This window comes from Venturia canescens, chromosome 6 (genome assembly GCF_019457755.1).
Source record: "Venturia canescens isolate UGA chromosome 6, ASM1945775v1, whole genome shotgun sequence".
Lineage (NCBI taxonomy): Eukaryota > Metazoa > Arthropoda > Insecta > Hymenoptera > Ichneumonidae > Venturia > Venturia canescens.
The window spans coordinates 16,037,809-16,065,648 of NC_057426.1; the positions used below are offsets into that span (position 1 = coordinate 16,037,809).

The following is a 27,840-nucleotide window of genomic DNA, read 5'->3' on the forward strand; positions in this document are numbered from 1 at the left end:
AGAGTTCGCAGGTTCCGCTGCGATTCAATGTATCTGCGCAATAAATTTTGAAGACAGCAATTTAAAATCTATCGATAAATGAGCAACTAAAGACTTCTGTGATGAGTTTTTTACTTCATATATATGTTACAGTTAGTTTTAAAAAGTAAAATGAGTGGCACAGTATATCAATTTTATAATTCGCAGATTTTTGCTGTATTTCAATAATCCAAATCTATAGTATTATAGAGAAAAGTTGGCAAAAGTCATCATGTTACGTTGAAATGACATAGCGAACATTGTATTCAGAAATTCTGTATGTTCCCATGGATGTTAGCAGGCATTATATTTGATCGCATCCAAAACGGAGCAACTGTAGACTTAGTGTAATGAATCTTTTCACTAATAATTCCACATTTGTAGTTTGCAAAGTGGGAATACTCAACATACATGTCATTTCATAAGTATTGTTGTTAAAATTTGTGTTTGCCTACTGCATTCCAAAGATTCGACTTTTCATATGATCAGCAAACAAAGCATACAAAGACTTTTTGGAACAAGTTTCAAAATTTATTACTCGACAGACCAGGTGGAAAAAGAATAACTACACTTATATCAAGACCAGACTTTTTTTTGAAAATCTGATGTACAAATTGTGAGATTGATGATCATAGCTGGAAACCTCTTGAATCACGTTACCACAATCAGCATGAAGAAATAGTAGAAAATCATAGGACACATATTAGGCAATCAATTAATGATATGTATCGATCCGCTGCAAACCAATGGAGTGAAAACAAGGATCGGAGAGGGCAGAGCCAAACTGAATATGAAGCAAAATATGGGAAACATGAGAAATAAATTAGAAAACATTTATTCAATTAAAGTTTACAACATCATTCTAACAGTTCTGTGGGTTTCAGTTGTATTTATTCATATATATAACCTGACGCCTTCATATATATAACCTAGCCACTGACGATATATTTACACTGGACAATATTTCTCGCACTGTGATTAAATTGAAAGATTATTTTAGTTAACGCTTATTTCCAGTCGAGCAAAATAATGAAATCTTGAAAAATTTTCGTTGACATATGCATCGCGCATTTTTTATATCCTTTTTCGCACACATATCACAGACTACATTTACGCGGCCGCTTTGATACTGGTTTAGTATATCACAAAATTTAACGAAGTAAATAGTAATATGCACTTCGTTAGCAGATGACGAAAATTATTTTTAGTTATCCCGCACGCACTTGATAACATCATAACCCCAAACGTCAACATGACGTGAAACTTCGGCTGGTGACTTTCGAGCTCTCGGCATGTGACGTCAGTCCGCGACACCGCCGCGAAGTTAGACCGAGGGACATGAGGCCTTTGATGGTATTATATACAGACATGTCAAATTTCTAAATGTGTTAGTAACTTTTGCATAATCTTGAGCCTGTGCAAAGTTTTTTCTCAGCAATTACGCTACTGATCGTGTTGGTTTCGGGCTCATTCGAAAGAGATTTTGAAATTTAGTCTCCAAACTAATTTTCGCTTAACAAAACATTTCTTGAGCTCCGCAATGCCAGAAAATGACATGCCAGTTTTACCCCCACCACCGCGAATCGTTTTATTCAGAGAAAAGATAGTCTCGGCGAGAACCTCAGGCCAGCAGACGACAGGGCTGTCAATGTACTTGTCCCGAGACTCTACCGAGTCTCTTGATCGCTCAGGAAGCAATCTGTATCATATACCACCAACTCATGCTGACAGGGTGGGCCCCATTCGACTTCGTTTGGGTTCAGGATTGTCAGTGTGGGGCACCGATCTAGTCAGGAGGGCGGGGATGGTTCGATTTCGTTCCGTCTGAAGATTTCTGGCTAGATTACCTATTCCTTGTCTGCCAAGAGGGAGGTGATCGTTCGGCTTCGTTCGATCAAAAGATTCTTGGTGGACTCCTCTCACTCATACCAGGAGGGCGGGGACAGTTCGATTTCGTTCTGTCTGAAGATTCCTGGGTGGGTTCTAATCCTTAAAAAAATCTCTTTTTTGGCTTCCTGAGCTCAAGTAGAGTCCATTTGAAAATTATCAAAACAAATATTTCTTACAAATCCGAATTAATTAGCGAATCAATCAGAAGTATCGAATCATTTTGCGAAACATTAAATTTTATTTAGGAAACATAAATTATTTTGCGAAACACTTAATCATTTTCGAAACACTAAATTATTTTGCGAAACACGAAAAACCATTTGCGAGACACTAAATTTTATTCTCGAAACACTAAGTCATTTAGGAAAAACAAATTGTATTTGCGAAACACTTAATCATTTGCGAAACACTAAATCACTTACGAAACACTAAATCATTTTGCGAAACATCACATTTCATTTGCGAACATTAAGTCATTTTGCGAAACACTAAATTATCTTGTGAAATGTAAATTATTGTGTGAAATATAAATTATTGTTCAAGTCACTATGCGAAAGACTGAAATATTATGATATTCATTTGCGAAACCCTGATCGAGTTATATTGCGAGACATCTGATAGTGTCTAGACTTAGAATCATTTGCGGTAAAAGAAATTAATAGAAAATTATTTTGCGAATTTAAGAATTATTTTAGAAATCATTTAGAATCTATTGGCGAAACATAAATTATCAAGAGCGATTGATGAGGACCAAATTAAATTTATGGCGAACCTTTTTGCGAATGAATAAAAAACATCAATGCGGTCAAATTATTTTGCGACATTTGAACTAAAAGTAATTGCGAACTAGAAATCAATCCTTTTATTTTGCGAGTCAGAAACTAATTACGAACAGTCCATTTGGAAAGTTGCTGAGATTTTGTACTTAAACAGTCACCAAACACAACAAAAATTGAATAAAAGCTTTCTTTTGTTTATTTCCACATTACTTTGAGTTAACTCTTGTTTTTCTTTCATACCTGCTCCTTTTATTCATAAGAAGCTCGAATTCACGTGTAACGGGGTGTTCTGTCACCATCGTACCGTTACAATATTGTTTTTCTGGTGCCATAATGCAAGTATATACCTATATATTTTCATGACGTATAACGTATGGTGTGTTGTTTATGCTGATAGATGATGAGGTTATAAAGATCGCGAATTTGACAGTTCACCGATATCCCGGTCTGTAGTACAAGTATATACCTATATATTTTCGTTATGATATGACGTATGGTATATGTTAGAAATGCTAACTAGATAAGGTTATAAAGATCGCGAATCTGATAGTTCACCGACACTGTTCCAATTTTTCCGGTTCTGTAGAAAATAGATAAAGGCAGGCAACGTTTTGGTAAAAGTGGTGAAAAAAAGTGAAGAAGAAAAAAAGAGAAATAAAGGCCGCGGAATCCAACAGTGTTATATGTAATGGAGACAAATTGAAAATTGTCAACAACATTCGGATTGATGGTATAAAATATTTAGAAAGGTTAGAGTTTATTTCTATATATATCTTGTTATGCCGGAGGTATTTGGATTTCACTAACATCCGTTTTATTTGATAAGAATTAGCTTAGGAAGCGTTCACACGGTTTTGTAGCTGTCTCAGCAAAAGTGACCGTGAGAGGCCGACCGTACTACGCTCGATCAACGCACGTTACCCCCGCGCGAAGTATACATAATAGCACGAAGGTAGATTTTTTTAAGCGTGCGAAGTTCAGTTTTAAAACACTCCTTCGACTTGGTACGATCTCGAGAGACGTAACCGACAATAGCCGAAGTTCAGAACGAAAAACTTGTGAATGTTTTATGAATCAGTGAAGAACAGTAATAAATTTAAGTTTTAATAAAAAAAAAAACAATCGAGTGAATTTTTATTCCGAAGATAAACCCGTGGCATAACATAAAAATTGGTGGCAGCTTAAAAGGATTATTCAAACCAGTGTTCGAAGACACCGACTTGAGAAAAATGAAGGGAATAGCAATGCTATTGTAAGTGGAAACCTTTTTGTGTTTTTTAAATTTTTTATATTTTTCTCTCGTGATCACACAACAAACGTCACACGAAAATAATAATAATAATAATAATAAAAGGGATAAAAATGGCCGAAGAAATAGCCGAATTTAATGCTGCCTTAACGGCAATGAGGAATGAAATCGAAAATTTAAACATAAAAATAGAAGAATTAAGCGGCAGTAGCGGAGCAGAATCAAATGGAGAGCCTAATGAGGGCCAGGCACCAGAAATAAATCGGTCAGTGTCGACTGTCAAACAACTCAAAGAAAGTTTAGAATTTATAACAGAATTCGAAGGAAACAATATCTCAGTGGAAACATTTATTTTCGAAGTGAAGTCACTTCTGGAAGAAACTCCAGAAATTCAAAAAAAAATGTTTGTCCGGTTGGTAATTTCAAAAAAAATTATTAAAGGTGCACGAAAAGCAATCGACGGTCACGATATTCGAACGGCGGAAGATTTATTTCAAGTACTTCGTACTAATTTTGGGGAGAGCAAGTCATACGAGATAACTCTGCTGGAAAGAAGTCAGTGTCAACAGAACAACGACAATGTGAACTCGTACAGTAAAAAATTCACAGAACATCATTTAAATGTGAAACGGGCAGTGACGAATGATCAAAGCTTGGATCCGAACCATCGACATGTTATACTCCAAAATGAAGAAAAACAAGGGCTGGTACAATTTATTCGAGGACTTCGGCCGAACATTAAATTGTTTGTCAAAGCAGGGAAACCAGCAACGATAAAAGAGGCACAAAATCTTGCTCTGGAGACCGAAAAGGAAGAAGAAATGTCCAGGATATTGTTTAAAAAAACTGGCAATGATAATTCAGGAAATTCAAAGAAATTTAACAATCCTCAAAATTTTGAAAAAAAAAATCAAAACGCTCCATCAGAACCGACTCGAAGATTTCCGTGCCATGGATGTGGCAATATCGGTCATTTTATTAAGGACTGTCCCAGGAGAAACAACGTGTCAACGCAAAATTTTCCCTCGCGTCAAGCACCGAGCGTCCCATCGAATCGCATCGCATTCACCAAATGTCAAGAAAACGGGAGAATCCTGGAGCAGCCTTCGTCCTCGGAATACACAGCGCCTATGGAACCCGAGAACACTCCTTCCTGGCAGACACAGGAGCAGCAGTGAACGTAATAAAAAAGGAAAGCACATCCGGACTACCGGTAAGGAAAACTCTTGCTTCAATTACAGGAATAAATAACACTCCCGTAATTTGTAATCAAGAATGCAAAATTTCGATCGGCAATGTTGATCACATATTCTTAGTAGTCCCGAACGATTTCCCCCTTGAAGAAGATGGAATCGCTGGTCAACCTTTTTTAACACAAGAAGATGCAATTATCTGTATGAAAGAACGTACAATAATTTTCAATAGAATGCGCTCGGAATCGAAGCTTTTTAAACTGAACAACTCATCTCCAAATAATTATTCTCCGTCTCGAAGCCAATTATTAAGAGAAAATACTCGAATCCAACACATTTTGAATGAAAAAGATCGCGATAATATTTGGGAGATCATTGACGCATTTCAAGACGTCTTTTACTTACCGGGTGACCCGCTACCGTGCACAAATTTAGCTGAACATGCAATAGAAACTAGCGATAACATTCCGGTGAATGTTAAACAATATCGGCATCCGCCGGCTCAACATGAAGAAATCTTGAGACAAGTAGAAGAAATGAAAGAAAAGGGAATTATTCAAGAATCGAATTCACCATACAACTCACCATTATGGGTAGTTCCAAAAAAAATAGACGCGTCCGGAAAGCAAAAATGGAGAGTAGTTGTAGACTTTAGAAGAGTCAACGAAAAAACTTTACAGGATGCTTATCCGTTACCAAATATCGAAGAAATACTGGATCAGTTGGGTAACGCCCGATATTTTTCAGCATTCGATTTGGCTAACGGGTTCCATCAAATTCCAATGAAAGAACAAGATAGGAAAAAGACTGCATTTAGCACACCTCATGGTCATTTTGAATATTTGAGAATGCCTTTCGGCTTGACAAATGCTCCTGCAACGTTTCAGAGAATGATTGACAACGCCCTGAGAGGATTGATTGGTAGAATTTGCTTCGTCTACTTGGATGATATCGTTATCTACGGAAAAACTTTGGAAGAACACAATGAAAAATTGCGCATATTTTTTGAAAGAATGCGAGAAACGAATTTAAAACTTCAACCCGACAAGTGCGAGTATTTGCAGCCTGAATTGCAATATTTAGGCCATATCATTACCGAAGAAGGAGTAAAGCCAAACCCTGAAAAATGCAAGAGCGTTTTAGAATTCCCACAGCCAAAGAACGTTAAGAATGTCCGTCAATTCCTAGGACTTACAGGTTACTACCGAAAGTTTATTAAAGATTACAGCAAAAAAACGAAACCATTAACGCAACTACTGCAGAAAGATGTCAAATTTCAATGGGGTATGGAACAGGAAAAATCTTTTGTCACTTTAAAAAGGGAATTATGTGAAGAACCGATTTTGGCATATCCTGACTTTTCGCGGAATTTTACGTTAACTACAGATGCTTCGGATATTGCTTTGGGAGGAATTTTGTCTCAGGAAAAGAATGGTAAGGAACATCCTATTGCTTATACCAGTCGTGTTCTGAATAGAGCGGAACGAAATTATTCAACGACAGAAAAAGAACTCCTAGCAATCGTGTGGTGTGTCAAACATTTTCGACCATATCTTTACGGCCGAAAATTTAATATTATCACCGACCATCGCTCATTAACTTGGTTAATGAATCATAAAGATCCTCATTCACGACTTGCAAGATGGCGAATCGCTTTACAGGATTACGAATACAGGATCGATTACAAGAAAGGCTCACTAAATACAAATGCTGATGCATTATCCAGAAATCCCGTTCTAGTCTATCGTCGCTTGAACGCAGATGATTTAATAGAAGAAGAAGATCACGAAGAGCCAGTACCAGAAGAGGAGACTAGAAAAAGAAAACGAAGGAACGAGCCAGAATCGTGTCGGAAAAGGATGTGTTACCCCAACGAAAACGAAGAGGAATCAGAACAGCAAGTAGAAGAAACACCGACGGAAGATCATCGTTACGAAAATGCCGCGCACCAAGATGATCCACACGAAGAACACCCATTCGAGGAATTGGAAGAAATCGAACAGCCAATGATAAAACTAGGGAAGAAAATATTCTTGACGAACTCTCCAATACCCGAGGGTAGTATAGATGTTTCGTTTATCAGGAAAGACGATGAGGACGAGGATGCACAGAATTTTGAAGTCTACTCCGAGGAGGGCGACCGAGAATTTCATGTGGTAATTGGTATAAATCGAAGAATGACAAGCGATGAACTGTTGAGGCAGATCAGAGAATTGTGCTACGTTGCAGTTGCCGAAGAATGGGAAGAAATTCATGTTGATCATGAGAGTTGTATCCGGTTGACGAGTCTTTCGAGAAAAGAAATTGAAAAGCAATGGCGAGAAATCTTCAATCCTGGAGAATGTGTCGTGTATCTTCACGACAAAGAACGAATGATCCCTCGAGTAGAGGATATCCAGAAAATACTCAAAGAAAACCATAACAGTCCAATAGGAGGCCATGGCGGAGTCAAGAAAACATATTATCGGATATCACAAAATTTCTTTTGGAAAACTTTGAGAAGAGATGTAGAAAAATTTGTGAAAAATTGTGTGATTTGTCAGAGAAATAAAGCCAATCGACATCCGACTAAAATGCCTATGGTAATCACGGATACACCGCAAAAGTTCAACGACAAGATCGCTATGGATATCTGCGGACCCTTACCATTAACCGCTCGTCGGAATAAATATGTTTTGACTATACAAGATTATTTGACAAAATATTTCGTTGCACTTGCATTGAAAGATATTACAGCTCATTCGGTTATTGAAGCATTCCTGAAAGGATATGTCAGATACTTTGGACCACCACGAACAATCCTGACAGACAGAGGAACGAATTTTACCAGCGACTTAATGAAGAATTTTACAAAAATGTTAGGGATTAAGCACATCACGACGACCAGCTTTCATCCAGAAAGCAATGGTAGCTTGGAGAGAAGTCATCAAGTATTGAAAGATTATCTTCGCCATTTTACAAACAAAAACGCTGATGATTGGGACGAACGAATTCATTTGGCGAATTTGTATTATAACACATCAAAACACGAGAGTACGGGTTTCACGCCGTATAAGTTATCTTTCGGTATTGATCCACGGAATATCTCGTCACTCATGAGAGTTAACACAACGTATCCTGAATATTTGGAGAACCTACAAACGAAAATCTCTACAACGCTGGAAGAGAGCAAACGAATAATCACCGATAGTAAAAGACGAACAAAAGAACGATACGATCGAATGATCAATCCACAGGATTTTCATCTTGGAGATTTAATCTGGTTGAGAAAAGAAAGTACGGCAAACGACAAGACGAATGCGTTGAATGTTCCATTCGAGGGACCCTACGAAATAGTTGAAAAAGTTTCAGATGTTAATTACAAAATCCGTAAAAACAGAAAAGAAGTAATTGTTCATGCAAATAGAATGAAATATGCTAATGTGAATTTGTTTCAGAACCATACTGATTGAAATATTGAGGACCGATGCCAGAAATTATGAGGAAACAGAATTTTTGACGTTACCGAATTTGCACATGGAATATTTGGGAAATACAAGATTCTTTCATGAGACCTACAACGTGATTTCATACTATAATTTGGACGAACTCACTTGGGAGGAGAGCGAAATCACTAAAGGATTGAATTTCGTGGAAAATCTGTGTTCTCAAAATTGCACAGAAAAGAGATTGATTCAACGGCTACGTGAACAATTAAACATCATCCGTAACGATAAATACACACTGTTTTCAACCATCGGCGTACCAACCCTTTATCGAAATAAACGTGGTTTGTTTGACTTTGTGGGAAAAATAAGCAAAATTTTATTCGGAACTATGAGTGCAGATGACGCGGAGTATTATAACAAAGAAATAGATGCAGTCCATAATGATAACAAACGAATCGGGGAATTATTCAGAAATCAGACTCACATAATTCAACTCTTTCTTCAAAAAAGTGAAGGGCTTTTTCGTAAATACAATGATACATTCAATAAAATCAATCTAAATTTCCAGAATCTTGGTAATGAATTAAATGAATTGATAAAAAGAGACGAGGTATTAGCAAAGGATTCTTTGTTAACAGAAATGTGTTTGGAAATTGAATTAGCATTGATAGGACTAGATAGAAATGTGAGGATTTTAATAGAATCAATCATGTTTGCAAAAACTGGTCAGACAAACCCTCAACTATTATCGCCGGAATTATTAATGAGTGCTATTAAATTAATAAAAGAGGAAAAGGGAAGCGATCAGATGCCCATCCCCGTTCATGATGGCAACTATTTCGAATATTTGGAAGTCAGTGATGTGGCTATTAGTGTCATAGGATACCGTTTTGTGTATGTTACAAAAATACCAATTCTTGAAGTCGAAAATTACAAAGCATTCAGAGTGATTCCAGCTCCGAAATTGATTGGAAACAACTTAATTGCATACATCTCGAATCCACACGATTATATTATTACTAATGATGAAAAATTATTGTACACCCCGAGCGACGAACGTTTTTTAGACACCTGTAAGGTGCACCAATTTCGATATTTTTGCAAAAGGATAAACCCGAAATATTATATGAAAGCACACGACACTTGTCTGAGTAAAATAGTAAACGAACCTCTAAAGTTGAACAAAAACGACTGTACTATTAAAATAGTCCACGTAACTCACACGATGTGGGTTCAATTTAAGAGTAATAATAAATGGCTATACACTGCACCAAAACCGGAATCCATTCGCATAATGTGTAAAGAGAACGTAGAAGAAAAAATGATAAACGGCACTAAAATTCTTTGGATAGAACAAGGATGCAGTGCAGTAACCAATGATGCTATACTAAATTCACACATCGAAAAGGAATACGAGCAAAATAAGGCATTTACTCCCCTCATCACTTATAATTTTAGCGATCACTTCCAAGTATTAGAGAAATCATTTTTTAACCTTAGTCTTGTTAGAATTCATACAATTGAAACACCAGATGTGAAAACAGGTGACCTCACCAAATACGGAACTAAATTGAGTGACCTTAGCAAAGAAATAGACGAAATTGGAAGTCATCAAAGAACTAAATCTTTTCAAGAAAATTTAATAACATGGTTTTGGTACATCTTATATGGGGTGGCTACGGTACTAATAATTTATCTAACTTTTAAGTTAAGAATCGTAAAAATCTTGAAATGTCTATTAAACAAGGTATCCAATCTGTGTACTTCATTGTCAAATTACTTCTTGGATCAACAGACTGAACGTAATGCTTTTCGAAATGACATTTTTATGGAATCAATACCAGAAGTCAACTCAGTATCAAGTCTAGAAACGTTGCCAAATAGACCTGTCAAAATTAAACATTCTTCTCAAACAACAAGGGGAAATTTAAGACATTCCAATTTGCGCATTTCAGAATTTTGCGATCATAATTAAGACAACTAGAAATTAAAAGAGAAATCCCTTATTATAAAATTGTAAGTGGGATTTCTCATCTATGGGTGGAGGTGTTATGCCGGAGGTATTTGGATTTCACTAACATCCGTTTTATTTGATAAGAATTAGCTTAGGAAGCGTTCACACGGTTTTGTAGCTGTCTCAGCAAAAGTGACCGTGAGAGGCCGACCGTACTACGCTCGATCAACGCACGTTACCCCCGCGCGAAGTATACATAATAGCACGAAGGTAGATTTTTTTAAGCGTGCGAAGTTCAGTTTTAAAACACTCCTTCGACTTGGTACGATCTCGAGAGACGTAACCGACAATAGCCGAAGTTCAGAACGAAAAACTTGTGAATGTTTTATGAATCAGTGAAGAACAGTAATAAATTTAAGTTTTAATAAAAAAAAAAACAATCGAGTGAATTTTTATTCCGAAGATAAACCCGTGGCATAACAATCTAGAGACAGGACTAGAGATCAGTCAGGATTCTGAAACATTAGAAAAAAAAATCCATGCCTCCGCTCTTTCCCATCAGCTCTCTCTCTCTCTCTCTCTCTCTCTCTGATTGTATCATCAGACTTGTCGATGTTTATTATTGGAGAATATAATAAAATAACCCAAAACAGGAATGTCGAAGGAGAGCAAGCGACTACAAAAGTATAGAAAGGCAGTATAAACGCATAATCTGTAAACGCATGACAGATTATTCAAAAGTGCTTGATTACAAAATTTCTATTGGCAATTCGAAACTGAGGTAATCAATATTTTTTTTCGTTTTGCATTGGTGGATTTTTTATCCATTAAAAATATTAAATTGATCATAACGGAGAATTTTAACTTCAATTCCAACAAAGTAAAATTTAAGTTCGAAATAAAATATGTCCGCGTGTGTGTATGTGTGTATATTAGGGTGGTCATTATATTTGGGGTCAAAATTTATTTTGACCTTTCTGCCCCCTAAACCGGTTCGAAATACATAAAAAGTAATGCTGTAATTTTTTCAGATTTTTGAATCAATGCTTAATCCTCGACCACGGGGGTTGAAGTTTTTCGTTTATAATACATGGAATTTTTCTGCGTTTGTGGTCACGATTTTACTGTGGGCCTCAATCCGTTTGGAAAATCTTGAAATTTTCAGAAATTATTTCACAAGCATGTTGCTACACGGAAAAAATTTCCAATACTCCTACCCTCAAAATGTTGTATAGTATCACCATACTAACCTAATTAAAGCTCAAAACGATAATTTTTTCTTTCAGAGTCTGGCATTTATTTTGTAAAATTAAATTAAAACCTTCAGTATTTGCATTTTGAATTGGAAAGTCAACAATTTTTGACGTTTTTTTTCCTGAAAATCAATTTTCGTTACTGTTGCTGCACTCAAATAACCATATCATCGCCAGCAAAAGTGTTCTCATTGTCTGACCTTTCCAAAACACTGGTTGTAACCAGTATTATAAAAGTATGTATAAATACTCTTGCCTCACTCAGTCTTTCCAAGATGGCGGTTTTTTCAAAACAGCATGATGTAAATTTGCGTGATTTTTTTTCTCGAAAGTCTCAACGTAACATAGAAATATTACAGAACAAAAAAGTATTGAGCATCGTCTAAAGAATACGTCTGATTTTTATTAAAAATTTTCTAGCTATTTTTGTATTTTTCAATTTTGACAATTTTTGGAAAAATTTTTAAAATTCGGAAAATAGTCACACGTATTTTTTAGATGATTCTCAACAATTTTTGTTGTCAAATTTTTTTGTAAAGTTGAAACTTTTTGAAAAAAAAATTATTCTCCGTCGCATAATAAATAGGTTCATAATTTTGTTCTCAAAAAGTTTAAGCTTTAAAAAAAATGTTACATAACAAAAATTGTTTGAGAATCATCCGAAGAATGCGTGTGAATCTTTTCAGAACTTTTAAAATTTAACAAAACATCGAAATTGAAAAATACAAAAATAGCAAGAAAAATTAAAAAAAAAATCACACGTATTCTTTAGATGATTCTCTATACTTTTTGTTCTAGAACATTTCTTTGTTATGTTGAGCCATTCGAGAAAAAAAATCATGCAAATTTTCATCATGCTGTTTTGCGAAAACCACCATTTTGTAAAAATCAAGTGAGAAAAAAGTGTTCATTACCAGCGTTCTGGAAAGGTCAGTCATTGAGAACACTTTTGCTGGCGATAGTCAAGAGACTCGGCAGAGTCTCGGGACAAGTACATTGACAGCCCTGTCGTCTGCTGGCCCGAGGCTCTCGCCGAGACTATATTATCTCTGAATAAAACGATTCGCGGTGGTGGGGGTAAAATCGACATGTCATTTTCTTGAATTGCGAAGCTCAGGAGTTATGTCGCAATTTGAAAATTGAACTTTCAGCTAATTAAGAAATTCTCTTTCGATTGCGCCCAAAATCAGCATGATCGGTGGCGTAATTGCTGAAAAAAAACTTTGCACGGGCTCAAGATTATGCAAAAAGTACCAACACATTTACGCAGCTGACGTATCCGTATATGGGTTCAGACCGATACATACAAGGGCTTCTTGATGCCCATCATAACCAATCACCGGTGAGAATCTATCCGTCTCGACCAATCGCCGATGAGAAAGTTTCTGATAGTCCTCAATGTTTTCTTGTATACCGTCTGTTATCGTCTGTTATGTTATTATAAAGTGATTGCGATCGTAGCCCCGTGGATCAACGGTGCAAGATTTGCAAATTTCGTTTAAATAAATAAAACATTATTGGAAATAGCAGTGGATATAATCAAATTTATTTTTTTCATAAAAGAAGTTTCAATAAGTTTCGAGCCCAATTCACGACAATAATATCTATAATAAATAAAACCTCAAAAGTGGATTAATTGATCTCATACAGTGTACTGAGAGTGAGTAAAATATTGAGAAGTGAAAACGTGAATAATGTGTATCGTGAAAATTAAGAATTATCTGTTCTACTTCGATATCGTAATATATACATAGATAGCAAATTTGCGAGATTTCGCGTCATGTTGACGTATGGGGTTATGACCGCCGGAGTGCTGTTGCGTGCAGAGTGTAGAAAAATAAAAGTGGTTATTGAAAAGTGGAAGGAATCGATATTATTAATGACGTGACTAATTACTGTTGAATAATAATAATAATAACAATGAGAAAAAAAACGTTCGTTCATTATAACCTCTAAAATGTTCTTTCCAAACAGAAAAAGTTCAAAAAAATCAAATAACAAGTAAAATATAAAAAACCGAAAAATCGCGTTTGAAATCATTATGCAAACCGATGCCTCATCCTTCTTATTTGATTCGAACAGCTAAATCAATTGAAAAAAATTCCATCTAATTTACGTGCAGCATTAAAATTTATTATATCAATTCGAGGCCAAGTATTTTCTAATGAATTGAAAAAAGTTACCACTTGAATTACGTACAGCACTAAAATTTATGATATCAATCAGTGGACAAGTATTTTATTAGTAACTCCAAATTTTGACATTATTAAAATGTTCTAAGAAGCTTTTAAATCCAAAAAAAATTACATGAAAGCTAGTCATTCGTTACTCTATGGTGGCAAAGACTTATAAGAAAATCGATTTTTCTCAGACTTTCAGGATCCTTTGGTATTATTCACAAAATTCAACGTCGATTGGATCGATACAAATTATGTTTAAATATGTGTTAAAAGTACTTGTCCGGCCCATCACTTTCCGTTTAAATTGTTTATCCAAATAAAAATCAGGGCTTGTCTAGAACTGATGGTTCACAAGTCACAAGTATTCATGCAGAGGGAATTGAGAGAATTATCTTCACGTAATTTTTACTTAGTTGCACTAATTTAATAAAAAACGGAAACAAATTATTCTGCAATATACAAGGGATTTTATTCTGCATCGATAAATGAAACAAATTGTACATAATATATATGTTCAAGCTTCCAAAATAACTCTCCAGTTTATATTCAATGATGTCAATTTTTACTTCCTACTTATTCTTCCAGCGAACGAATTCCATACGGACTAAGAACTAACCTCTACTATTATTAAAAGCATTAAACTAATAATGAATCGCATTTCAACAAATTTTTAACCAGATTCTGCCGTACAATTTCATTTTTTTATGATTGATTTTTTATTGAATGAATAGTGATGGGCCGGACAAGTACTTTTAACACATATTTAAACATAATTTGTATCGATCCAATCGACGTTGAATTTTGTGAATAATACCAAAGGATCCTGAAAGTCTGAGAAAAATCGATTTTCTTATAAGTCTTTGCCACCATAGAGTAACGAATGACTAGCTTTCATGTAATTTTTTTTGGATTTAAAAGCTTCTTAGAACATTTTAATAATGTCAAAATTTGGAGTTACTAATAAAATACTTGTCCACTGATTGATATCATAAATTTTAGTGCTGTACGTAATTCAAGTGGTAACTTTTTTCAATTCATTAGAAAATACTTGGTCTCGAATTGATATAATAAATTTTAATGCTGCACGTAAATTAGATGGAATTTTTTTCAATTGATTTAGCTGTTCGAATCAAATAAGAAGGATGAGGCATCGGTTTGCATAATGATTTCAAACGCGATTTTTCGGTTTTTTATATTTTACTTGTTATTTGATTTTTTTGAACTTTAAAAAATAGACACAGAATATTTTTTTTTTTTACATAATGTTTTTTCTAGATTTGTGAAATTTTTTTCGAATTGTACTGTATTTTTTTTTATAAAATAATTTTTTTGACAATTTTTAAAGAAAATTTTTTTTAAAGTTTTTTTATGGATGGATTTATTAGCAAACGAGGGACCATCAATGTACTTGTCCCAACCTTTTTTTTCCTAGGGGAAGTTTATGGTTTGATATCACGTATTTTTTCTCGAAAGTTCCTTATTTATGTTTTGACGACTATATAATTTTAATTTTAATTTCTATGAATTATTTACGATTCAATGCTTATAACATTGGTTTCCACGAAAAAAGACCTATTTTTCGTCAAAATAGTACTGAAAATATTTCGTCACAGGTCTGTCCTTGGACTTTGAGGATTTTTTTCCATGTACTCTAATGTGTTTTATCAATTAGGAATCAAAGAGCACGGTCGAAAGCGGGTTGGAGGCTGCGATATGATTTTCGGCTTATATCGTTAGTTTCCACAAAAAAAAGACCTATTTTTCGTCAAAAATGTACTGCAAATATTTCGTCACAGGTCTGTTCTTGGACTTTGGCAATTTTTTTCCTTTAACTCTAATATGTTTTGTCAATTAGGAACCCAAGAGCACGGTGGAAAGCAGGTTGGAGGCCGAGATATGTTTTTCGGCTTGTAACTTTGGTTTCCACGAAAATAGACCTATTTTTCGTAAAAATTGTATTGGAACTATTTCGATAGAGGTTTGTTCTTGGACTTTGGTGATTTTTCTCCTTGTCTTCTAATATGTTTCGTCCATTGGGAACTCAAGAGCATGGAGCAATGCGTGTTGCGGCCCGAGATGTGATTTTCAGCTTATAACGTTAGAAAAAAGAAAGGAAAAGAGGAAAGATAGATCAAATTCAAGACTCAACAAATCCAACAGAATTGGCCATTTTTAAATGTCGCTTTTGCATTCTGCATCTAGACATTTTCGTGTCTTCCAAAACGTACCCCCGACGAAATATATTTCCAAAGTTTGCAAGTGGCCGCTGCGATCCAATTATCTACAGTTTGATAGTTGCCGAAAAAAGGCACCTGGAAACATTTATTATGTTAGAACTCAAAGAAGCAAAAAAAACTGAGCGTACTTAATTCAACAGAGCAACGGAATTCAAAGACGTTTAAGGTACCTGCATTGGTTGTGGAGGTAAACAATTTAATTTCAGGATAATTTAGAAATAAATTTAGAAATTCAGAAATTCAGCATAGAATTTAGAAAAAGGAAAATTAAGTTAATTAGTAAAGCTGAAGACTTTTGGGATGAATTTTTGAGATTATATGTTACGGTTGGAGTAAAAAATTTAAATGATGGGCACACATGCTGCGACACAAACATACGAAAGTTTGCAGGTATTCGCTCCATACCGCAGTATTGGCACACATGCTGCGCCACAAAAATATGAAAGTTTGAAGGTTTTCGCTCCATACCACAGTAATACATTTTCAATACTATTTGAAAAGAAACACCTTAAAACTTGCTGAACCAAGTTCCATTACATATTACCATAATCAAAGATAAGGGGTGATCCGTAGCATATATATCTATCCACAGAAATTTCAGAGTTCGCAGGTATCTGCTGCGGTTCAATGTATCTGCGCAATGAGCTTCGAAGACAGCAATTTCAAATCTATCCATAAATGAGCAACTGAAGACTTTTATAATCAATTTTTTACTTCATATATATGTTACGGTTAGAGTCAAAATGTAAAATGAATGGCACAGTATATAAATTGTATAGTTTGCAGATTTTCGCTGTATTTCAATGATCCGAATCTACAGCATTATAGTGAAAAGTTGTCAAAAGTCATGATGTCCCATTAAAATGACATAGCGCACATTGCATTCAGAAATTCTGTAAGTTTCTGGGGATGTTGGTAGGCATTATATTTGATCACATCCAAAACTGAGCAACTGTAGACTTATCGGAATGAATTTTTTTTATAATAATTCCATATTTGTAGTTAGTTTCCAAATTTATCACTCGACAGACCTAATGGGAAAAGAATAACTACCCAGTATACCAAGACCAGAAATTTTTTTGAAAATCTGATTTACAAAATGTGCAATTCAAGATTATGGTTAGAAACCTCTCGAATCATGTTACCACAATCATCATGAAGAAGGAGTAGAAAATCATAGGACACATATTAGGGAACGAATTAATAATATGAATCGATCCGCTGCAAACTGATGGGGTGGAAACAAGGATCGGAGAGGGCAGAGCCAAACTGAATATCAAGCAAAGTATGGGAATGTTTATATATAATGTTGACACAAGAAATAAATTAGAAAACATTTATTCAAGTAAAGTTTCTAATATCATTCTAACAGTTCCGTGTTTTTGTTCTATTTATTCGTATGTATAACCTATTTACACATGATATAACCACGCCAGTGACGATATATTCGCACTGGACAATATTTTGTAATCTGGTTTAATTGAAGGATTATTTCAGTCAACACTTATTTCCAATCGAACGAAATAATGAAATCTTGAAAAGTTTCGTTGACATATGCATCGCGCATTTTTTATATTCTTTTTCACACACACATCACAGACTACATTTACGCGGCCGCTTTGATACCGGTTTAATATATCATAAATTTTAACAAAATAAATAGTTATATGCACTTCTTTAGATGACGAAAATTATTTTTTTATTTATCCCGCACGCACTTCGTAATGTCGAAACTCTGTTCATGCGATCAAAAACTGACACATGGTTTGTATATATATATTGTGACGTGACATTTTTGCCCCGCCACTCGTACGAATCGTGTCGACCAGTGGACCGGGTTTACGGCCCATTTTGACGCCGTTCGACTCATCGGGTGTTGGTCGGAACGAGACTCATCGTCACGTAATTATAAGATTTATTTTTAAGAATCGCGTATAGTACCTTTCGAGCGACAATTTACTAAGTCTAATAACCGTTACCTTTTACCTCGGTGCAAGGAAGAGAGAGAAATTCTTGATTGTTTAATTTTGAGTTTGATGAAGTTTCCTTTTGACTATTCCGTTTGTTTTTTTTGAGAGATTTGGTGTTAACGTCACCACATTGGTCCCAGCGAGCATTAGTTATTTGACGATACTTTCCTGCTGTTCGAGCCGATCTCGCTCGCAAGAACCATCCCTCTCACGCCGTCTTCGAGTACCGAAGAACATTCTCGACCTGCGGGCGGTTGAAAGAGCACGCTGGCATAGGCCATTTATTGAACGCCGCCCGTGTCTTTCCCGCCGTAGCAACCCAGAGTTGCACCGCCCGCAATACCGTGAATTCGGGTGTCAAAGTCCGTGTGAACCGGCGCCTCGTCAGGTGGGGTCTGGGGAAGTTTTCTGGAGGCGAGGTGCTGTTCTTGCCTGGTGGCTTATCTTGTGGGCCCACCGCGACATCCGGAGTCGTGAGGGAGGCCTCCCCTCGTCCTTTCAGAGCTGCCCGCCGGATCCTCAAGAGGAGAGACACCCGGATCACGGTTATCTAGTCGAGAGGAGTGTTTCGAGTGAGCGGGAGAGGTGAGAGCAGCAGAAGGGTAATTATTGCGATATTGGGTAAAGAAGCGTAACGGGAATTATCCTCCGTACACGCTCCCTTGTTTTGAGTTTCCCGCGAAAGCGCGAGCAAAGACTCTGTACTCTAGTTCGCGCCTAGCGCGTGAGCGTCGTTGTGCATGGGCCTAGTGGTGGGGAGAACGCCGAATCTGGAGGACCGCTCGTACGCACTATCAGTCTTCTTCCGATCACCTCACCGGCGAGTCATCAATACCTCCCGATCATCGAGGTTCCTTTTGTCTTTCGGCGTGCGACGAGCGGGTTCCTCGGTAAGCCCTTTCTCTTTCTCCCGGAATGATTAATGGAGTTGAGCATTTTGAGTTTCGGAATTTAGTTCCGGTTTATTTGGCGTTTCGGGGAACATGTGTGTCGAAGTTTCGAGCGAGATTGCGGCCGATACTTCCCGTGTTCCCAAATTTTATAGTTTTGCGGCTCAGCTCCACTAATCGATTCGATATTAATTTGGGTCCATTCAGTATAGTTTATTTGACGTAATCTTGTTGCGCATTAATTAATTAAGTTTGAGTTTTGTAATGTCGAATTTTGGTAGTACGCGCTGGAATATTCCACGCAGCTACGTCTCTCTCTCTCCCTGCACGCGTTGAGGCTCTAGCGAGCACGGTCGTTCGCGCGATGTTTTCGCCCTGTCTCTCTCGCACTTATTGTCGCGCGTCGTCTATACGGCGATTTATTCTGTCTTTTGTATTGCGTATTTTTCAGCCGTTCCTTTTGCGTTCGCAGTTATTTCTTTTTCTCTATTTCGTGACGATCGTATTATTTTGTGCCTCTCTATGGCGAATTACCTTACGGCACTCTTCCGTTACCTCTGTTACCGTTTCAAAGATTATCTTGTTATTAGTTTCTGTGATTTATTTTATCGTATAACGCCGCTATCTTCGTATTATTGTACTGATCGTTCGGGAATTTCGGTGGCACCTCGCGCTTAGCCGAAGTCGCTTCACTATTACCTTCGATTACCTTTCGTCGCGAATTATTTTAGGGTTACCTAGCGTCAATTACCTTGCCTATGTTGCTTATGACGCTCTCGCGAATTATTTAGGGTTACCTAGCGTCAATTACCTTGCCTATGTTGCTTATGACGCTCTCGCGAATTATTTAGGGTTACCTAGCGTCAATTACCTTGCCTATGTTGCCTATGACGCTCTCGCGAATTACTTTCGGGTTACCTGGTGTCGATTACCTTTTCCCTGAATTTACCTAAGGCACCGTTTGTTCTGGCGTTGGTTACCTTTTACCTGTTACCTAAGGCATCTGCTCGTCAGATCGCCGATTATCTTTTACCTACAATGCCAGAGCGTCGGTCGTCGATTACCTACGACACCCGCGAAATTGCAATGCGATTACCGATCACCTGAATTACCTGATGAATTCGAGTAAGCCACGCGCCGAAACCGCGTTGTCGTCCGATACGTATTGGCCATGCGATTCTAGCGAGCCGTAAATCGAATTTCCTTTTCCACTCTTATTTTATGTAGAATCCAATCTCGCGAGGATTCATCTTTTCTTGTACTTTGGTTTATTTGAATAAATTGTGAATCTTTTCTGAATCTTCTGTCTGTGTCGATTATTTGCTTTGCGTTGTGAATTGCTACTTTTCCTCAAGGATCCCCCCCTCTACCTTTTGTATCTCAGATGAGCTGAGTAGTCGGACCGTCCTCGGTCATTCGTTCCCCTCGCGTACTCTAAATTCTAGTTTTGCGTTGCGTTACGATCGCGAGAATCGACGAAAATAAAGTCGATTAATTCGACGGTACTTTGTACCTGGCGCCCAGTTCATTCTCGCAGCCGGAGAGTCATACGGGATGGAGCGGGTGAGCCGAGAAGGGACTGGATCGTACCCTTGCGGGGAAAATCTACGTTACAATATGTATATCGATCGAATTTATGACTGCTGTTACCAGCTGTGCTGCGTCGTGTGCTACGTTATGAAGTTGACGTCAGATTTCCAATAATCAACAACTAATTTCAACAACCAATCACAACGTCTAAAAATGGATGTCGTCAGATCCAACCAATCAGAAACTCGATAGCATCAAAGTGCCTTTGATGGTGTTATACTATAATATACAGACACATAAATTTTTGAATGTGTTGGTAACTTTTGCATAATCTTGAGCCCGTGCAAAGTTTTTTCTCAACAATTACGCCACCAATAATGCTGATTTTGGGCTCATTCGATAGAGAATTTCTCAATTAGCTGAAAGTTCAATTTACAAAGTCGTACATAACTCATAGGCTTCGCAATTAAAGAAAATCACATGCCAATTTTACCCCCACCACCGCGAATCGTTTTATTCAGAGAAAGTATAGTCTCGGCGAGAGCCTCGGGCCAGCAGACGACAGGGCTGTCAATGTACTTGTCCCGAGACTCTACCGAGTCTCTTGATATGTTTTGTCAATTAGGAACCAAAGAGCACGGTGAAAAGCAGGCTGTAGGTCGTGATATGATTTTCGGCTTATAACGTTGGTTTCCACGAAAAAAAACCTAAATTTCGTCAAAATTGTACTGGAAATATTTCGATAGAGGTTTGTTCTTGGACTTTGGTGATTTTTCTCCTTGTCTTCTAATATGTTTTGTCCATTGGAAACTCAAGAGCATGTAGCAATGCGTGTTGCGGGCTGAGATATGATTTCCGGCTTATAACGTTAGTGAAAAGAAAGGAAAAGAGAAAAGATAGATCAAATTCAAGACACAACGAATACAACAGAATTGGCCATTTTAAAATGTCGTTTTTGCATTCTGAATCTAGACATTTTCGTGTCATTCAAAATATGCCCCCGATGAAATATATTTCCAAAGTTTGCAAGTGGCCGCGGAGATCCAATTATCTACAGTTTGGTAGTTGCAGAAAAAAGCCACCCGGAAACATTTATTATGTCAGAATTCAAAGAAGTAAAAAAAACTGAGCGTACTTGATTCAACAGAGCAACGGAATTCAAAGACGTTTAAGGTACCTGCATTGCTTGTGGAAGAAAACAATTTCATTTCAGGATAATTTAGAAATAAATTAGGAAATTCAGAAATTTAGCATAGAATTTAGAAAAAGGAAAATTAAGATAATTAGTAAAGCTGAAAACTTTTGTGATGAATTTTTGAAATTACATGTTACGATTGGAGTAAAAAATTTAAATAATTGGCACACATGCTGCGACACAAAAATATCAAAGTTTGAAGGTATTCGCTCCATATCGCCGTAATACAAACTTTAATACTATTTGAAAAGAAATACTTTAAAACTTGCTGAACAAAGTTCCATTACATATTACCATAAAGATAGGGGGTGATACTTAGCACATATACTGTAACATCGATTTTCCCGGAAAGGTACGATCGGTCCCTTCTCGGCTCACGGATTGCGCCTTCTCATGAACTCACCGGCAGCGAAAGTGGGATGGGCGCCAGGTACAGAGTACCGCCGAATTACTCGACTTGATTTTTCCCGCGGTGTTAACTTAACTAAATGATAGAATAACGAGTTCCTGAGGGACGCACGTGACCGAGGACGGTCCAGCTACTCAGCTCAGCTGAGGTACGAAAGGAAGAGGAGGGGGGATCCTTGAGAGAAGGTAGCGATGGTCGCAACACGAATTACAGCACAAACAAAATGTAGCCGAAACAGCGGGGAATTAAATATTAAATAACAATTTATTCCGTTAGGTCGAATTACAAATAATGAACAAAATCGGGGTGATTAAATTAACATAGTTTGTCGTGTGGTTGAGATACGAAGAGTAATAAAGAGCGCAGGTTCGAGTACTAGTATTCGCCCGTTTACAGGCTTCGCCGAGGCCGAGTAGGTAATCGCCGATCACGCACGCGGTTCAACCGGATTCCGCAGGTAACGAGAGATAGTCGCGAGAGTGTCATAGGCAACATAGGCAAGGTAATCGACACTAGGTAACCCTAAAATAATTCACGAGAGCGTCGTAGGCAACATAGGCAAGGTAGTGACGCTAAGTAACCCTAACATAATTCGCGAGAGCGTCGTAGGCAACATAGGCAAGGTAATGACGCTAGGTAACCCTAAAATAATTCGCGAGAGCGTCATAGGCAACATAGGCAAGATAATGACGCTAGGTAGCCCTGAAATAATTCGCGAGAGCGTCGTAGGAAACATAGGCAAGGTAATGACGCTAGGTAACCCTAAAATAATTCGCGAGAGCGTCGTAGGCAACATAGGCAAGGTAATGACGCTAGGTAACCCTAAAATAATTCGCGAGAGCGTCGTAGGCAACATAGGCAAGGTAATGACGCTAGGTAATCCGAGGGGTACTGCGCGAGTATCACAAGTAATAGAGAAGGAAACTTCGGCCAGGCGGAAGGTACGCCGAGATTTCCTCACATCCCGAACCAATACGATAAATGAAAGCGAGTAATGAATTATAAAATAATGCGGAGAAACTACACGCGAGCAAAGTCCCGATGCGATCCACTACACAGTGTTCGAGTCGATACGCAGTGACAAAGGACGAAGAAAAGAACGAAATATAATTAATACAGAACGAGGGGTGGGCCACCGTACTAGCCGTAGCGCGTCGTAGGAGCGAGAGAGACACAACGAAAACATTGCGCGCCCGAGCGCGCTCGCTAGCGACCTTAGCACGTGCCGGGAGAGAGAGATAGAGCGACTCGAAAAATAATGCGTGGAAATCTCCAACGCGCAATCGGCAAAATTGGAAGAACAGCATAACGTCTGTTTTCCACAATCATTCTAAATTTATGGACCAAACTAATATCGAGTTCGTTCATCTAATTGAGCCACAACATCAAAAGGGCTGGGGAAGCGGGAAGTACCGGCCGCAATCTCGCTCGGTACCACAACCCACGCGTCCCCAATAAATCGCAATAAACTAAACTTTAATTCGGAACGATATTCCGAAAATACTGAACGAGAACGGAAGGCTCAACGAGATAAAAGAACTCATGGAGAGAAAGACGGACTTACCGAGGAACAGCTCGCAACAAAAGGAAAGGCACGAAGAAAGACGGGTGGCGCAGCAATCTGGACGTGGCTCGTCAATCGGGTGCTCGGAAGTAGACTAATTTATGCGAGCGAGCTGCTCCCGGCGCCCGGCGCTATCCCCACCACTCGGGTATCACATCGCAGCGCTCGGTTGCTAGGCGCGGCCGAAGTGTGGGCCCCGGCTCACGCTTTCGCGGCAATTTTGAAAGTGGAAGCGCGCGCGAAAATGATTCTTCGCCGCGCTTCTTAACGGATGATTATCTAATACCACACTTCTTCGTTCTCCCTTCCCCCGCCCGTTTGGGTAGGGCCTCCCGATTTGACGACCGTGGTTCGGGTATCCTTCCTTTTGGGGATCCGGCGGGCATCTCTGAAAGGGCAAAGGGGAGGCCTCCCTCACGACCCCGGGCGTCCCACAGGATCACGGTGGGCCCACGACACAACCACCAGGCAATACAGCACCTCTCCCCCAGGAAACTCCCCCGGACCCCACTGGACAAGGCGCCGTGTCTCACGGACTCCGATACCCGAATCCACGGTCTAGTGGTCGGTGTAACTCTCGGTTGCTCCGCGGGAAGGGCACGGGCGGCGTTCACAAGTGGCCTATGCCAGCGTGTCCCCTCATCCGTCTGCGTGCCGAGAGTGATGTTTTATGCTCGAAGTTTTGGGAGGGCCCATCCCCCCAAGCGAGATCGGGTAGAACGAAGAGCCACCTCACGACGTATCGAGCGATGTGTGAGTCCGAAGTGATGGAGGCAACACCGAACTTTCACGCTAAAGGAGGCAGCTGAAATGCTAATCAGATTATGGTGTTACGAAAACTATTCGGGATAATTCAAATGTTCCTCTCTCTCTCTCTGTCCAGGCACGCAGTAGGTAATGAGTTTCGCACGGTAAATAGCGCTCGGCAGGTAAGGTAGACAATTCTTAATACAAACTTAAAACTACGCAATGAGGAGTTTTCCTTCCGAGCACCACCCGATGAGTCGCAGCGGCGTCCACGGGGCCGTAAACCCGGTCCACTGGTCGACACGATTCGTACGAGTGGCGGGTCGAATTGTCACGTCACAATACTTATCCACAGAAATTTCCAAATTCGCAGGTATCTGCTGCAATTCAATGTATCTGCGCAATGAGTTTGGAAGACAGCAATTTCAAATCCATCCATAAATGAGCAACTGAAGACTTTTGTAATGAATTTTTCACTTCATATTTATGTTACGGTGCGAGTCAAAAAATAAAATGAATGGCACAGTATATAAATTTTATAGTTTGCAGATTTTTGCTGTATTTCAATGATCCAAATCTATAGTATTAGAGTGGAAAGTTGTTAGAAGTCATGATGTTACACTAAAATGACATAGCGCACATAACATTCAGAAATTCTGTAGGTTTCCATGATGTTGGTAGGTATTATACTTAATCGCATCAAAAACTGAGCGACTGTACACTTATTGTAATGAATGTTTTCACCAATAATTCCACATTTGCAGTTTGCAGAATAGGAATACTCAACATACACGTCATTTCATAAGTATTGTTGTCAATATTTGTGTTTGCCTACCGCATTCCGAAGATTCAACTTTTCATATTATCAGCAAAAAAAGCATGTAAAGACTTTTTGGATCAAGTTTCAAAATTTATTACTCGACAGACCAGGTGGAAAAAGAATAACTACACTTATATCAAGACCAGAAACTGTTTTGAGAATCTGTTGTACAAAATGTGCGATTGATGATCATAATTGGAAACCTCTTGAATCACGTTACCACAATCAGCATGAAGAAATAGTAGAAAATCATAGGACACATATTAGGCAACCAATTAATAATATGCATCGATCCACTGCAAACCGATGGAGTCAAAACAAGGATCGGAAAGAGCAGAGCCATAGTTAAAAAGAAAAAAGACAGCGCAATTGAAAGAGAACAGAAATCAAAATTGTTTCATGTATCTGTGCATTAGTTTCTGAAGACAGTAATTTCAGATCTATTCAGAAATAAGTAGGTGAAGACTTTAGTAATGAATATCTTCGTTAATATATTCCAGTCGGAACCAAAAAGTTAAAAGATTGGCATACCTGCTATTTCACAGAAATATCAAAGTTCATAGGTACTTGCTACGTACCAGTTATACAGACTTTGGTGCTATAGGGAAGAACACTTCAAAATTACATGAACCACATTTTTGAAACTTATTATGACACATTCAAAAAAAAGTGACAGATACGATGCATGTTGAAGCAAGCAAAATGCTGTAATTTTGTATGTCTCCTTGGTTATCCGCAGACAAAATATTTGATCACATCCAAAAATGATCAGGTATAGACTTGCAGACATGAATTTTTCAACCCACAATGCCAATCGCAAACATGGTCTGGAAATATTCAATATACATGTCACTTCATCACTTTGTCGAACTTTAGAGGTGTTCATTGCATTTCGAAGATACAAATTTTGATATCATGAAAATTAAGCACTCAATGACTTATTGAAATAAATTTCCAAATTTATCATGTAACAACTCAAGTGAATATATCTATGCATTTACATGGCCCAAAGATTTTTCAAAACTTGGGTGTATGAACAAGCAATCATGAAGGCTTTTTGTTATAAATATTTCAAATTATCTTGTTGAAATTAATATAAAAAAATAGAAATACGAATATCTCTCGTATTGTCTGGAGAACAAATAGAAATTAGTATGACAATACACTGTAAGCTAAGGAGGTGGAAAAAAGGGACCGGTGAACACAGCCAAACTAAATGAAAGAAATTATGACAACAATACATTGAATTACTTGACCAAAGTTTTTTGAAATTTATTTGAATTCGTTTACACACAACCATCCACCTCTTTAATGTAATTACACAACATAGAATTTCTGTTTGGAAAGAACGTTTTAGAAGTTATAATGAACGAACGTTTTTTTTCTCATTGTTATTATTATTATTATTCAACACTAATTAGTCACGTCATTAATAATCCACTTTTCAATAACCACTTTTATTTTTCTACACTCTGCACGCAACAGCACTCCGGCGGTCATAACCTCAAACGTCAACATGACGCGAAATCTCGCAAATTTGCTATCTATGTATTGTAACAAGATTTTCCCGGGAAGGTACGATCTGTCCCTTCTCGGCTCACTCACCTCGCCTCGCGCTACTCTCCGGCTACGAGAATTAACTGGGCACCAGGTACCAAGTACCGTCGAATTAATCGACTTGATTTTCGTCAATTCTCGTGATGGTAACGCAACGCAAAATTATAGTCTAGAGTGCACGAGGGGAACGAGTGACCGAGGACGGTCCGACTACTCAGCTCATCTGAGATACAAAAGGTAGAGGGGGGGATCCTTGGGGCAATGTAGCGGTCACGAAACACAAAAGAAATAGCCCACAACAAAATATAAAATTCGAAACAGTATGCGTCATTTATTCACAATTTTTAGCGGAAAACAAATTATACAGGAGAGAAACACGAGATCGCCAATTAATGTTCAACAAAATAATATTTTAGGAAACGATAGTTTAGATTCGCCAGTTAGACGGAACAAGATAATAATTCGGAAAAATGGTAAGTTTAATTCGCCATCGCGTTGGCCCTGTTTACAAGGAGGTAACTAAACGTCGCCAACGACCTACCCGAGTTCGCAAGGTAACTACCGGCAATAGGTAATAGGTAATAGGTAACTGCTATGACGGAAATTGTAACGCATTGGTCACTAAGGCAGGGTAGGCAACAAAGTGACCACGGTGAGACAATTCCAGGTAGATTACGCGGGTGTCGTAGGCAGCGCAAAGGCAAAAGGTAATCGACACCTGGTAATTTACTACCCAATAACTCATCCGCGAGCTAACCTACCATACGGCGACAGAAATCACAAAAGATAGAAGTCCGCGATTTTGGACAATGCACGGACGCAACGCGAAAGACAAAAGATAGGCGAAATTATGATCGACGACGGAAAATAACGCAATTTTACAATAGAATACTTCAAAAGAGGTAACAGAAAATACGTCGATCGTGAGACACGAAATAATACAATAGCAGGTACGAAAGAATGCGCAATATAAAAGA

General features: G+C 38.0%; 3 protein-coding genes across 3 annotated transcripts in view; all 3 read left to right on the forward strand.

Annotated features, from left to right (window-relative positions):
- LOC122411878 (titin homolog) overlaps positions 1–27,840 on the forward strand; it is a 1,333,995-nt gene that overhangs the window by 80,111 nt on the left and 1,226,044 nt on the right. The gene's annotated exons all lie outside the window — the stretch shown is intronic.
- LOC122412391 (uncharacterized) overlaps positions 1–27,840 on the forward strand; it is a 60,737-nt gene that overhangs the window by 19,860 nt on the left and 13,037 nt on the right. The gene's annotated exons all lie outside the window — the stretch shown is intronic.
- LOC122411872 (uncharacterized) lies at positions 5,005–10,953 on the forward strand. The gene is made up of 2 exons (XM_043420945.1): positions 5,005–5,149; positions 8,567–10,953. The coding sequence occupies exon 2, from the start codon at positions 8,646–8,648 to the stop codon at positions 10,530–10,532; it is 1,887 nt and encodes a 628-aa protein (XP_043276880.1). The 5' UTR covers positions 5,005–5,149; positions 8,567–8,645; the 3' UTR covers positions 10,533–10,953.

Coding starts and splice junctions, on each gene's coding strand:
- LOC122411872 (XM_043420945.1), top strand. CDS start 8,646: ATGGAATATTTGGGAAATACAAGATTCTTTCATGAGACCTACAACGTG.